Raw genomic sequence first — 14,625 nt, 5'->3', positions numbered from 1 at the left:
GGCCAGGATGTGGAGGAAAAGGAACTCTTGTGCACTACTGGTGGCAATGTAAATTGGTATAGCTACTGTGGAAAACAATATGGAAGTTCCTCAAAATATGAAAAATAGAAATACCATATGGTCCAGTAATTCCACTGCTTGATATTTACCCCCCCAAAAATGAAACAATAATTCAAAAAGATTATGTGCACCCCTATATTTATTGCAGCATTATTTAGAATAGCCAAGATAAGGGAGCAACCCAAGTGTCCACTGATGGCTGAATGGATGAAAAAGATGTAGTATACATACACACCCCACCCCTCCCCGCCACACACACACAGGAATATTACTCAGCCATAAAGAAAGAATGAGATCTTGCCATTTGCAGCAACACAGATGGACCCAGAGGGTACTATACTAAATGAAATAATTAAGAAGTCAAAGAAAGACAAATACCATATGATTTCACTTACATGTGAAACCTAAAAAAGAAAACAAACGAATAAACAAACAAAAAGCAGAAACAGACCCATAAATACAAAGAACGAACTGGTGGTTGCCAGTGGGGAAAGGGGTGGGGGGATGGGCAAAATGGGTGAAGGGGAGTAGGAGATACAAACTTCCAGTTATGGAATGAATAAACTAAAAGATAAAAGGTACAGCATAGAGAATATAGTCAGTGGTATTATAATAGTGTTGTATGGTGACAGAAGATAGCTACACTTGCGACGAGCATAGCATATTGCATACGCTTGTTGAATCACTATATTGTACACCTGAAACTACTGTAACAATTTGTGTTAACTATAGTTCACTTAAATAATAAATGAGTAGAATAGAATAGAATAAATATTAAGCTAATCTTCACTAAGACTCTACTTCAACGTTAGATCATATTCAGTTTCTCCATGCTCACACTGATTGATGACAGGTACCAGCTCCATGAAACAAATAAGATCTCCTTAGCAGACAACTCAGTAATAGTTTCTCTACATCAGAAATGGGTCGCTTTATATAACTAATCATGCAAAAGACTTTTTTTCTTTTCTTCTTTGATACAACTTAGATGTTTTTAAAACAGGGAGACTTCAACATTCACAGAGACATGAAAAGCAAGTTGCTATCTTAAGATTAGTAAAAAGACATCGGCCATGTAAGTTAGTCCATGCTCCATGGGCCACAAGAGAGCTGGGCTCTATTCAGTGATACCACAGCTACTGATATATACCAACTAGCACCGTCTTAAAAAATGTGGTCCTATGTCTGTATGTTTATACCAATACCAAATACCCAGGTCAGTATCACTAGAAGATATAATATTCTGCACAGAATTAGTTAATAAATGTTAATGAATTACTGACCAAATCACTTAGTTAAAACATGGCGAGGTATTAAACATTAATAGAATAAAAAGAATAAAAGCAGTTCAAACATTCTCACTGAAATAAAGTATTTGTTTTATTCAATAACCTATCATTATAAAGTTTTCAGATAATTAGAAATTTCTGCCTTAAAATAAATAACCAGCCTGAAATTAGATTATTCTTTCAGAGCAACTCTCAGTACTTCCTAGCTTAAAATGCTAAATGAAAAGTATTCACTTGAAAAGAACATCCTTCCATTAACGAGTTAAATGGGGCTAATCAACAAGTTACCCAGGCATACCTATTTTGCATGTATTTTCTAATGTACCCAGAGAAGGCTACTGGGCAAAGAAAGTCATTTTTATGGCACCCTGATCCTCTCAGAAATGAGACACCTTTCTAGGGAAGTCAGGCTGGGTATGAACGGAACAAAAATGTAGTCAATTCCTTGAGAGCTTTATGGCAAGGAAGAAGTACCTAAATGAAACGCTCCTAAGACTATAAGGAGAAAGTCCTTCTAAACACAAAATGAAAACACAAGCTATGTGATCCAGATATGACTTGTATCATTTTGACCAACAATCACAAATTCCTGATAAAGTACCTCAAAAATAAGTACCTCTGCTTTCCTCCAAAACTAGAAAGGCAAGTATTAAAGAAACGACAGCTAAATTGTATAAGCTAAGACAAATCTCTGCATGCACACAATTCTTCCTTTATAGAATATATTTTAGTAATGCCATCAAAGTTGTTATAGCTACAGTGTTCCTCCTATCTTAACATGCCTATATACATATACAGTATTTCTGGTCTGGATTTCAGCTAAATTCTTTGTAAATTTAACTTGTTTTAGGGGAAGACAGCTTTTCAGGGATCATATGGAAGTATTCATTTCTAACACAAAAGAAGAAAATACTTAGCAACCAACCAGCTTTAACTTATTTTTCTGAATGACATCTTTGTTTTCCTTTTGGTACATCTCCATTTTCTTTTTGGTGTTGTCCAAATCCACATTGTTGGTCAAATTGAAAACTGCATCAGAAAGGAAACAATGACATGAAATATTGTTTTAATATAAATCTTGAGTAGATAATAAAAAAATTCATCAAAGTGACTTAATTCATCAGATTATTACTTACAGCTCTTTTTATGTCCTTTTACCTACTATCTATTTTAGAGGCTAATTCTAGTTCAGCAACTATGTTTTCAAAGCCAACTCTAAGACTGTCAGACTATCATATAGAATATCTAAATCTCTGAAGCACCCCAAAAAACCTAAGGTATATGCTTGCCATAATCATATTAGATTTGATTTTTATAGGCCCCAGTCTAGCTTTAAAAGCATATAAAACATTACTTAGATTTCTTAAGTAAAAAGAGTAAGTCTGGGATCTACTACACTGGTCAGAATCAATACTAAAAAGAATCTGTGCTCCACAAATAGAAAAATTATCCAAAAGAATAAAAAATATTATATATTTGTATAATTTGCAGCAAACAAAAACAAGTTTTAAGATTTTGTTTATTTATTTGAGAGAGAGAAAGGGGGAGAGAGACAGAGAGAGAGAGAGCACAAGCAGGGGGAGGGGCAGAGGGAAAAGCTGACTCCCCACTGAGCAGGGAGCCTGACACAGGGCTCAATCCCAGGACCCTTGAATCACCACCCAACTGAAGGCAGACACTTAAAGAACTGAGCCACCCAGGCATCCCCAGAAAAACAAGTTTTATTCACATTCCAACGGTCTCCAACATGGCTGCACACAAGCCTGAATTATTTCCCATATAGTCTAGATCTAGAGTATGAAATAGAGCGTAGCTTAACTAGGAACGTAAAGGATAAACTGGCACCCAAACTTAAGATAACTAAAATAATTTCATAATAAGAAGCCACTGAGGTATGTTCAAAAAGTGATAAATTTTCAATGAGTTAGAATTTTTTATAATTTTTAATTAATTTTTTAATAATTTCATAATTTTTATAGAATTCCAACTCAAAATAATGCCTTTTACTCCCTTCTAAGTTTACATCAGTCACTATGATACTCTGAATAACAACCAAAGCACCTCTTTTGGTATATTCAAATTCATATTATAAAGTACCAACTAACCTATCCTGTTTGCATAAGCCTGTCTAAAGAAAAATCCACATCATTAAGACTCTTCTATTCCATAATTCAATTCAGACCTCGCTTGGCTTCTTCTGTAATCCTTGTCCATCCATTATCAGCCATTCTATCCCTTCTCCAATTACTTATCCTTCATTCTTGCTTGTCCTATAAACAGGTTTGATCTACCCTAAATAACTATGCTCTAAGCCATACTTTTACAAATTCCTTCCCCATCTCACTCCTTCCCTCAACAACCATCTCAAATAGCTCCTAGACTCTTTTCTTTTACTTGCTCTCCTTGCTTTTTTTATTTGAGTATAGTTGCCACACAATGTTACATTAGTTTCAGGTGTACAACATAGTGAGTCAGCAACTATAGGTTATGCTATGCTCACAAGTGTAGTTACAATCTGTTACCATACAACCCTATTACACACCACTGACTATATTCCCTATGCTATACCTTATATCCCTGTGACTTATTCATTCCATAACTCATAGCCTGTATCTCCTACTTCCCTTCACCCATGTAATGCATCCTCTCACCCCCTCCCCACTGGCAATGTTCAGTTTGTTCTCTATATTTATAGGTCTGATTCTACTTTGTTTGGTTATTCATTTGTTTGTTTTTTAGATTACACATAAAAGTGAAATCATATGGTATGTCTTCTAAGGCAAGGGAAACAAAAGCCAAAATATACTATTGAGACTACATCAAAATAAAACACTTTTTGCACAGTGAAGAAAACCATCAACAAAACAAAAAGGCAACCTGCTGAATGAGAGAATATATCTGCAAATGATACATCTGATAAGGGGTTAATATATATAATTTACAAAGAACTGATACAACTCAACACCAAAAACACAAATAATCCGATTAAAAAGCAGAGGACCTGAATAAACAGTTTTCCAAAGAAGATATACAAGTGGCCAACAAATACATGAAAAGATGCTCAATATCACTAACCATCAGGAAAATGCAAATCTACACCACAATGAGATATCACCTTACACCTGTAACAATGGCTAAAATCAATAAAGAAAGAGATAGCCAGTGTTGCCAAAGATGCAGAAAAAAATGAACCCTCATACACTGTTGCTGGGAATGTAAATTAATATAGTTAACTGCGGAAGACAATATGAAGGTTCTTCAAACAAGAAAAGGTAGAAATACCATATGATCCAGTAATTTCACTACTAGGTATTTACCAAAGAAAACAAAAGCACTAATTCAAAAGGATATATGCACCCCTATGTTTACTGCAGCATCATTTACAATAGCCAAGATATGGAAGCAATTCACATGTCCATCAATAAAGGAATGAATAGAGAAGATGTGGTATATATACATATAATGGAATATTAGGCATAAAAAAAGATGAGATCTTGGCATTTGCAACAACATGAATGGACCTGGAAAGTATTACACCAAGTAAAATAAGCCAGACAGAGAAAGTTAAATAGTTCCTAGATTTTGGGATTATAGAGGGTTATAAGAATTGAAAAGTAATATTGGGTGCCCAACATAGGGTTACCTATATTGTTGAATAAGGTATCAAACATACTCTAAAGACCAATCTCATCCATTATTTCATTTTTATCTCCTCAAAAGGCCAAAGGATTTCAGTATCAACTTATCATAATCACTGTTAAGAATCCAGGCTCACTTAGGTATGTAGAAAAAACAAAAGCAGGGGCGTCTGGGTGGCACAGTGGTTGAGCATCTGCCTTCAGCTCAGGGCATGATCCCGGCGTTATGGGACCGAGCCGCACATCAGGCTCCTCCGCTATGAGCCTGCTTCTTCCTCTCCCACTCCCCCTGCTTGTGTTCCCTCTCTCGCTGGCTATCTCTGTCAAATAAATAAATAAAATCTTTAAAAAAAAAAAAAAAGAAAAAGAAAAAACAAAAGCAATCATCAATTCTATTATATGCAATTTTAAAACTCTGGGAAAAATGAGAAATTGAGAAACAATAGCCCTCTAACTACTTCTCCAGCTTTTTTACCACAAAGTAGAAAAGAAAATAGTAATGGTGGTAAACCAGGGAATCTGGCTAGTATGCAACGCTAGGCATTCTCCATAAATCGCACTCTGGCCCCAACACAAAACAAAGAAGGAAGCTCAAAACTGGCAACTGCCCTTAAAAAGTCAACTGTGATACACTTGTTAATGGAGTGTGATTCTGCTATCTTTGCCAATCACTCACACTTTACTCCTTATAATTTAACAGGTCATCTATTAAGCCACCAAATCCAATAATCTTTTACAACCTCTACCATCCTCAGTATCTATACCCACTTAACAACAGGGATCACTTACTTTCCCTTAGGCACTTCCTTCTCTTGACTAATTTAATACATTCTCCTGATCTGTGTCCTACTACTCCAACTACTCCTTCCTGTTTCCATCTCTGGCTCTTCCTAGTCTCTAAGTAATCTGTATGGTTCTGGCTGTTGCCCTCTTTCCTTCCCTCTCTATTTTTTGGGCAATCTCGTCACTTCCCATAGTTTCAACCAAATAAATGCCAGGAAAAGCTGACACTATCTCAAAGTGCATTTCAGAAAGCCAAACACATAATTATCTCCAAATGTGTTCTTCCTTGTAAATCTTTATCTGTTAATGATTACCATGCTAAGACACCAAGATTTAATACTTGATTCATTTGACCCACTCTCCTTTGCATTCTACAAGTAGCAGTAGCCAAATCCTACGATTCTACCACCAAAATCTCTTTAAAGCTGCCCTTATTCTCAAAGTGCCCTGACAATATACCAAGCCAGATCGTATTTCTCCCCGGATCATTTATAATAATCTCTTGACTTAACTTCCTATCTCCAGGAAGGAGATGAACCTATACTCTAACCCAATCCATAATATACAATGCTGTCACACTAATATTTCTGAAGCACACCTCTAATCACCTTGCATCTCTACCATCCCATACAGAGTCCTCTCATCCCTTCTGCCTTTCCCCCTTTTACTAGAAAAAATATCAAATCTTAGAATTCAGAACACTTCAAAATCTGGCTATAACTATTTTTCTCTCTTTTTAAAAAAGACCTGTCTTGAAAGCAGTATGCATTTCCCAAATGTCCCCTACATTTCCTGTTCCAGTTCCTTTGATCACACCATTCTGCCTAAAATGCCTGATCCCCATTCTTACTATTGAAATTAAACCCAATTTTTATTTTTTTAAAGAACATTTATTTATTTATTTTTTAAGATTTTATTTATTTATCTGACAGCAAGAGAGACAGCCAGCGAGAGAGGGAACACAAGCAGGGGGAGTGGGAGAGGAAGAAGCAGGCTCCCAGCGAGGAGCCTGAAGCGGGGCTCGATCCCACAACGCCAGGATCACGCCCTGAGCCGAAGGCAGACGCTTAACGACTGAGCCACCCAGGCGCCCCTAAACCCAATTTTTAAATGTCTACCCAAAAACTACCTTTTCTATGAAGTTCTCCCTGACGTCCCTAACTAGAAAGAACTTCCCTCTCTTACAAATGTTGAAAACATTATTTACAGCTCATATAAAAATCTCTTTCTACTACATATAATATGTATACACACATATACAGCATTCTTTACTTACACTTTGTCTTGCACTAAAAGACCATACAATCTCTGTATCATCCAGACATAAGGAAAAGAAGTGAGGAAAGGAGAATTCAATGATTATCTATTCGGTTCCCAACACTACGGTGCTGAGCATACAAAAAATTTCCTATTTTCAAAGACTAAAGATCTCTCATTAGGGAGATCACCCCTAAACACATAAACTGAAGTAATAATACAGGACACTATATGATCAAGTGACAACAGGGAAGAACTGAAAGTATCCTTGCTTCATGCATTAAATAATGTCTAGCACTGTGCTAGTTGCTGAAGAAGTATTTATTAAAGGAATAAACTGTCCTTCCCTTTAATTGAATCAGCTACCAATTAACCCTACTAAAACAAGTTTCTGATTATATCATCCAGTCACTAGTTCACTCATTGCTTCTGCAGCCACAATGCCTTGAAAAATGAAAATCCAATTTTATCTTACATTGCTTTTCCCTCTCTGTGAGTCCTGCAGAATCCTTGGAGCCTCTTCAAGAACCAATGGAAAGAAAGACTAAGCAATTCCAACCAGAGAGGCTTTGCTTCATTTGTTTGCTTGAAGTGATCTCTTCAAAATTTTGCTTGAAGAATACACTCTACACTGTGCGTTGTATCAAGTATCTACGAAAGTACGTATCACAGGCACCATGTCCAGCATCTGGCCTAATTATATCACGTAATCCTCCCAATTACCTTATGAGATAGGTACTTCTATTATTCACATTTTATAGATAAGGTTTAAAGACATTAAATAACTACATCCAAGTTATATAGCCAGTAAATGTTGTAACCAGGATTTTAACATAGGCTGTCTGATTCTAAAGCCTGAACTTTTATCTATAACATTAGTTGTATTATTTCTCTCAATGCCTGAAAAACGCTGGTAGCACAGTTCAGCTCTTCCGCTGCCCCTGTACAGGCTCCGCACTTTCCTACCTCCATACTTGTGATCATACTGCTCCCAGAGAACCCACATCTTAGAACCAACCATAACCCAGAACTGTAGATATCCATATCTGGCCCACCTTTCTACATCCAGTTTAATCACCAGCTCTTCTTTATAACTCACTTTGCAGGTACAATCTCTCCATCCCTGATGCCCACAATACATAGCTTAATATCATACTGGTGGCACTTATCCACTTTCTACCCCACAAAAATATTTTCGATGTACATATCTATTTGACCTAATGTTCAATGAGGGCAGATTCTAGGTCTGATTCATCTTTATCACTCCCAACACTTCAATAAAAAATTTCCAGTACATACCCATTAAAATGACCAAAATCCAATACACTGACATCAAACGCTGACACGGATGTGGAGGAACAAGAACTCTCATTCACTGCAGCAGGAATGCAAAACGACACAACACTTTGGAAGACATTTTGTTTCTTACAATATTAAACATAGTCTTACCATTTTATCCAACAATCACACTCCCTGGTATTAATCCAAAGGAACTGAAAACTATGTCCACACAAAAACCTGTACACAAATGTTTATAGCAGCTTTATTCATAACTGCCAAAGCATGGAAGCAACCAAGATGTCCTTCAATAGGTTAATAAATAAATTGTGGAACATCCAGACAATGAAATATTACTCAGCAATAAAACCAAATGAGCTATCAAATCATGCAAAGACAAGGAGGAACCATAAACACATATTACTGCTAAGTCAAAGAAGCCAATTTAAGAAGGCTACATACTATGATTCCAACTACGTGACAGTCTAAAAAAGGTAAATCTAAAAGACAGAAAAAGATCAATGGTTGCCAGAAATTAGGGGAGGAAGAGGGACAAATAGGCAGAGCACAGAGGAACTTTCGGGCAATGAAACTATTCTGTACGATACCATAATGGTGGATACATGTCATTATATATTTGTCCAAACCCATAAAATGTACATGAAGAGTAAACTCTCATATAAACTATGGTCTTTGAAGAATAATGATATGTCAATGTAGGCTCATTGATTATAATGAATTTACCACTCTGGTGGGGGGATGTTGATAGCAAGGAAGTCTGTGCATGTGTGGGGCAGGGGGCATATGGGAACTCTGTACTCTCCACTGAATTTTGCTATGACTCTAAAACTGCTCTAAAAAATAAGGTCTATTTAAAAAAAAAAAAAAAAAGGGAACTTCCCATCTGGTAAAAGCTCAAGAAATACTTGTAGAATTACCACAAGAGGAAAAAATAAATAAACCAATGCTAATGTTTATAATTACCTTTATAATTACAGATTTAATTAAAATGATCTTTATAATTACACGATTGAATTCTACAGAATGGCAAAGCAAGCAGATATAAAGTACAGGGAAAAAATTATATTGATTTCTTTTGGTTATAAATCTGAGAAGTAGAGGTAATCAAACTGATATCCTACACTGAACTCTAATAGAACATTTAGAACAGTTAAAGAAAAGTTTATCAGCAAGCTAGACAGTGTACTATCGATTTAAATTTTCTATTAAGTAGAACCCAGAAATAGGTAGAATTGAATCCTAAGTGAAATTTAGCTGCATACAACTTTCTTTTATGCTTATTAAAAACTTTATAATCAATTCCAAGAAAACTAAAATAACCAATTTATTTCATTTTTTCATTTAGAAAGCCAAGGTAATAGCAATATCATAGATACAAATTTATAATCATAAATAATACAAATTGCTTCCTTTAAAAAGAAGAAAAAAATAAAAGTTTTTTTTTAAAAAGTAAAGTACTATTTTTAAAACTTTTCAGATGAAGCAAGTCTCATTCATGCCATAATGAATCAGGTTGGTATAACAGCCTTGAAGAAAAAAGAATACAAGATAATTTTCTGTAACAGTCATTTGCCCCTTTATCTGGTTGCTGGTTTAGCTCAGATGCTGACCTGCCTTTAGTCGAGTATTAAAAGGCAACAAAAACCCTATTGTATTTTCTGAAAGATTTAATGTTATTTAAGTACAATTTTGAAGTCTTTTTGACATCCAGAATTTATAATTAAAGCCCTTAGGACTTTCTCACCCTTTCAAAATAAGCATACCCTGAACCAAAAGAATAATCTATTTATTATGAAACTAAGAACAAACCTTTGAGATAATCCCTGGGGCCAAAAGGAACAAGAATTTTTATGTTTAGTTTGTCATAACCATAGAAAGGAGCCTATTGTTAATAGTATAAGAAAGTTCATCTTCATGTATGCCCCTTCTATTGTAATTTTTCATGCCATTATTCAAAATCACAGTATCTTAAAATTTTTATATTTGTGATGTTGAAAGGATTCAAAATGAAATTAATTTAACCAAATGACCAATCCCCAATTTATAAGTCCTAAACATTGACTCCTTAGCCACCCTACCAACTCTATTCCTCTCATTTTAGGCCTAAGCATCTTCAATAGCACCCTTCAACCTTTATTATTGAGTTCTATCTTCTTTAACGTCCTTCAAAATATGGTCCCAATCTACTTATTTTTCTTTCATCTCCTACTATTTCCCCAGTTAGCACCCCATGTTCTAGACTCAGACTAGAGCTACTCTAAGACTAGCAAGCACTTTCATGGGCTCTGAGAGTCAGAAAAACCTATGTTCAAAATTTGGCTCCATTATCTACTAGCAATGTAATCCTGTGTACAATACTTAAGCTCCTTTTATTTCTTCTCCATATGCCAAGTAAGGGATAAAAATGCCTCTCTCAGAGTTGTGAAAATTATGCGAGATAATGTGAATACAGCATAGTCTGGCACTTAACAGGTGCCCATTAAATTAACATTTTATACTTTTGATGGACACAGAGATAGCCAATACAGATAGCACAGTCACTGAATCAATCATCTTTGAAAGCATGAAAACACAAAGTAGACAGCTACTGAAACAAGATTTTAAAAGGAAGTTTTATTTATACTGTAACAAGTAAAACAATGACACACAACTAAGTGGTGGAGCCACACCCTAACAAAACTTTAAAAGAGCTAAAACTAGTCTTTCCCTCATTGCTTCCCTCTCCACCAAACAAAACAATAAAAAAATACTGCCTGTTCTCCAGCTTTTATTTTCTTGATTAATACCATACTACTGCTTCAGGTCATCAATTTTAACTCATCCCTGCCTGCTCTTTCTACCTCACCCCCCAAATTAGTCCTTGAATATTCTGTCTAAAACATCCCCTTTATCTATTCTACCCCCCTACTACCTACTCGAAGCTCTCATTATTTCTCATCCAAATTGCTTTAATGGCCCCTTAAAAATGTTTCCCAGACTCAAGGATCTCCTGTCAATATTCCACATTGTTCCACACTATCCTGCTGGCTCACTATTGGCCACAGAATAAAATCTTATCCTGACAGCCTAGCTTGCAAAACTCTCATTAACCCAGGTCTAGTCTGTTTCTCAAGCCTCATTTCTAGTTATTCCCCATGTTCTACTTACCTGCAACATTACTTGCTCATTCTCCAACATATTCAATACCCTTATATCCCTGTAATTTTGTCTTCTGCTAGAAATATTCCTCCATCCTCTTCCCACCTGGTAAATTCCTATTCCATCTTTTAAGGTCAAATTCAAATATGACCTCTACTCTAATCAAACTATACTTCCATTTCCCAATGCTGAATTGTTATCTTTATTCCCATAACACTTTATAAATAAATGCCTATACTACTTTCACATTATATTATAGTTATTAGTTCACATAATTATTTCCCCCTTTAGAGTCTGAACTTACTGAAGGCAAAGATCATACATGTCCCGCAAGTAAAGCAGTTCACATAGAACAAATAATATTTGCTAAACTGAGCTGAAGTTCAGAAAATAAACTCTAAAGTCCAAGAGGCTAGACCCCAAACTTCATCAATATCTTCAAATACAGTCAGAACTGCTCTTTATCCAGCATGATCAAGATCAGTAGCTGATTACTTACAAAAGTCTGTTAAGGGAGAGAAACACACACACACACACTCCTTAAATACTTTAACTTAAAACATATATAGTAAGTATACAGTCATTCTCTAACTTAATGACATATAGCCAATGTCTAGTCTTTAGTTTATTTAATTGCTTCTTTCTTGTATAAACCATATTTGTCATCCATATTGTTCAGTTTCCATTTTCTAAAGTGGAATAAGAACTGGAGAAGCAGAATCCTTCAGAAAATGTGTCAACCATATAAACTACTTGATTAAATTACATAATTACAAGTATAAATAAATAAGAAGGCCTGGTTACCAATGAAAACAACTCTCAGTATATAAATGAACTGGTGAGAGAAGTACAGAGATGTACTTGAGGACATCTTCTAATGAACAAGGTTAATCATGTACTCATTAAGCTTTGGGCTTCAATCAGCATATTTTATGGAAGAACTGGGAAATGTCGGTTAATCCAATGGGTCAATTAAGTGGAGGTAGGTTAAGAAAGCTTCGACATAACTGCAACTGAAGATAGTCCTCCATGAATATACATGATAGCAGAATCACTTTCAAATTAAATGCTGTAAGCCCCAGTTTTCTTTCTGGTAAGGAAAGGACTACATATGGTTATAGCTGTAATAGCCAGACTTGCTCTTACCTGTCAATCCTGGCCCTGCTTCTGGACATAAACATGGTCTTACCTATGGGCCCCCAGTTCATATCTTCCAACTAATTCATTCCATAGAAAAAAATATATATGTTTAAAAATAATTGCTCAACCAGAACCTTATTCTAGAATCAAGATCCCCACCTCCCCACCTTCTTTGTCCATTGGTTTCTTTAGATTATCCATCCTACCTGCCTGCTTGGACTTGTAACCATGTATTATAACTCACTCTGTGACATCTATAATCTCCTTTCTCTTTATTGCCTGACCAGACTCTTAAATAATCGCATTGCCTTTAGAATGAAGGTGAGCTGGATTTCTTCCTGCTATTATTTCCAACTGCCTGTCCTATACTTAATATCTAGGTACAGCCAGAGTTCTACACTTGCCCAGTTCTTACAGATTTCTTTCAGTCTGCCTTCTCAGTCAATATCATAACTTTTCTACTTTGCCTTGTCACTCCCAATGCTACCACTTGTTCAACTAAACTCCAAGCCACTGATGGTTGCTAAGATTATACATAAAGTGCAATGAATACAATTAGAATGAAAAAACAATGGCTCCAAGGCACTAAAAGATCCCAGAAAAAGCTTAAGTTATATTCTGTACATGCTATTTGTTATGACATAACAAATGAACTTAGGTATTTTAGAAAAGTTTCCGTAACAGTTGAAATAAAAAGATTCTCTGGGTTTTTCTCAGTTAATAAAGAAGTTAAAGGCATTAGAATACTCCATTCTTCAAGAGTTTAAATTTTCTAAAAATTTTCCATACATAAACCTTCTAAAGAATGATCAATCTGTTATATTCATATTTTAAATATGAAATAACATAAGTACAAGCTTGTCTATCAGGTTTGAGAGAAGAATAAAAAAGATGATTTGTTTAATTCTCTAAGTCTCATTTTTATTTTCACAGTCTGTAATTTTTGTATCATTTCCAAACCTATATTGAGTAATAATAATTATGGCAGCTATAAAAAAGCATTAATTTTTTAATTGATGTATAACAACTTCCAGGCTTTTTAATATCTCTGAAATCTTATTTAAGAAACCAAAAATAATTCTTTATTTCGATGAACGTATGCTTTTTTTTTTTTTAAGATTTTATTTATTTATTGGACAGAGAGAGACACAGCGAGAGAGGGAACACCAGCAGGGGGAGTGGGTGAGGGAGAAGCAGGCTTCCCACTGAGCAGGGAGCCCGATGTGGGGCTCAATCCCAGGACCCTGATATCATGACCTGAGCCTAAGGCAGACACTTAACGACTGAGCCACCCAGGAGCCCCTGAACATATCCTTTTGACTAATCACAAAAGAAAGAAAAGGCACTAAGATTACTCTAACCTCTGATTCTAGAATAATACTGAATAAAAGAATGCCATTTCAATAGTCAACTGCTTCAAATTATTTTCAAACTACTGTATGCACAGAGACATAAATGATAAACAACATATGGCTTTAGTCACCATAGACAGATAATAGAAATCCTATTTTTAAAAAATCTGTGTACTTCTTCCTTGTGTTGACTCTAACACCTCCTCAACATATAGATGATATGTACAGATACAGCCTTTCTTCCCAGCTATAAACTGATACTACTGTGGCGCCTGGGTGGCTCAGTCGGTTAAGCGTCTGCCTTCAGCTCAGGTCATGATCCCGGGGTCCTAGGATCGAGCTCCATGTCAGGCTCTCTGCTCAGCAAAGAGCCTACTTCTTCCTCTCTCTCTGCCACTCCCCCAGTTGTGCTCTCTTTCTCTCAAATAAATAAATAAAATCTTGGGGGAAAAAAAGTGATACTATTTTTCCTGAGACAAAATGTTTATTACTTAAGTATGTCCTTTACTTAAGTATGGCTTCAATTTAACAAACATGATTAAAGTACAACAGAAAGTAAATAGGTAAAGCAACAGCCATCACAACAAAACTTGTTAGAGATTTTATGTGAGATGTTTATCTTTTAGGCATCTAAAAGATAAAAGAACACAGGGTAGCACACCAAAAGTG

The 14,625-nt window shown here is 35.6% G+C and overlaps 1 protein-coding gene across 2 annotated transcripts in view; it reads right to left on the bottom strand.

Annotated features, from left to right (window-relative positions):
• MNAT1 (MNAT1 component of CDK activating kinase) overlaps positions 1–14,625 on the bottom strand; it is a 191,588-nt gene that overhangs the window by 123,385 nt on the left and 53,578 nt on the right. For both annotated transcript variants that reach the window (XM_002913030.4, XM_034642224.1), the window contains one exon: positions 2,275–2,378. In XM_002913030.4, the coding sequence (XP_002913076.1) occupies positions 2,275–2,378 (104 nt within the window). The remainder of the gene's footprint in view (positions 1–2,274; positions 2,379–14,625) is intronic.

This window comes from Ailuropoda melanoleuca, chromosome 14 (genome assembly GCF_002007445.2).
Source record: "Ailuropoda melanoleuca isolate Jingjing chromosome 14, ASM200744v2, whole genome shotgun sequence".
NCBI classification, from domain to species: domain Eukaryota; kingdom Metazoa; phylum Chordata; class Mammalia; order Carnivora; family Ursidae; genus Ailuropoda; species Ailuropoda melanoleuca.
This window is presented reverse-complemented; position numbering and strand designations above follow the sequence as displayed.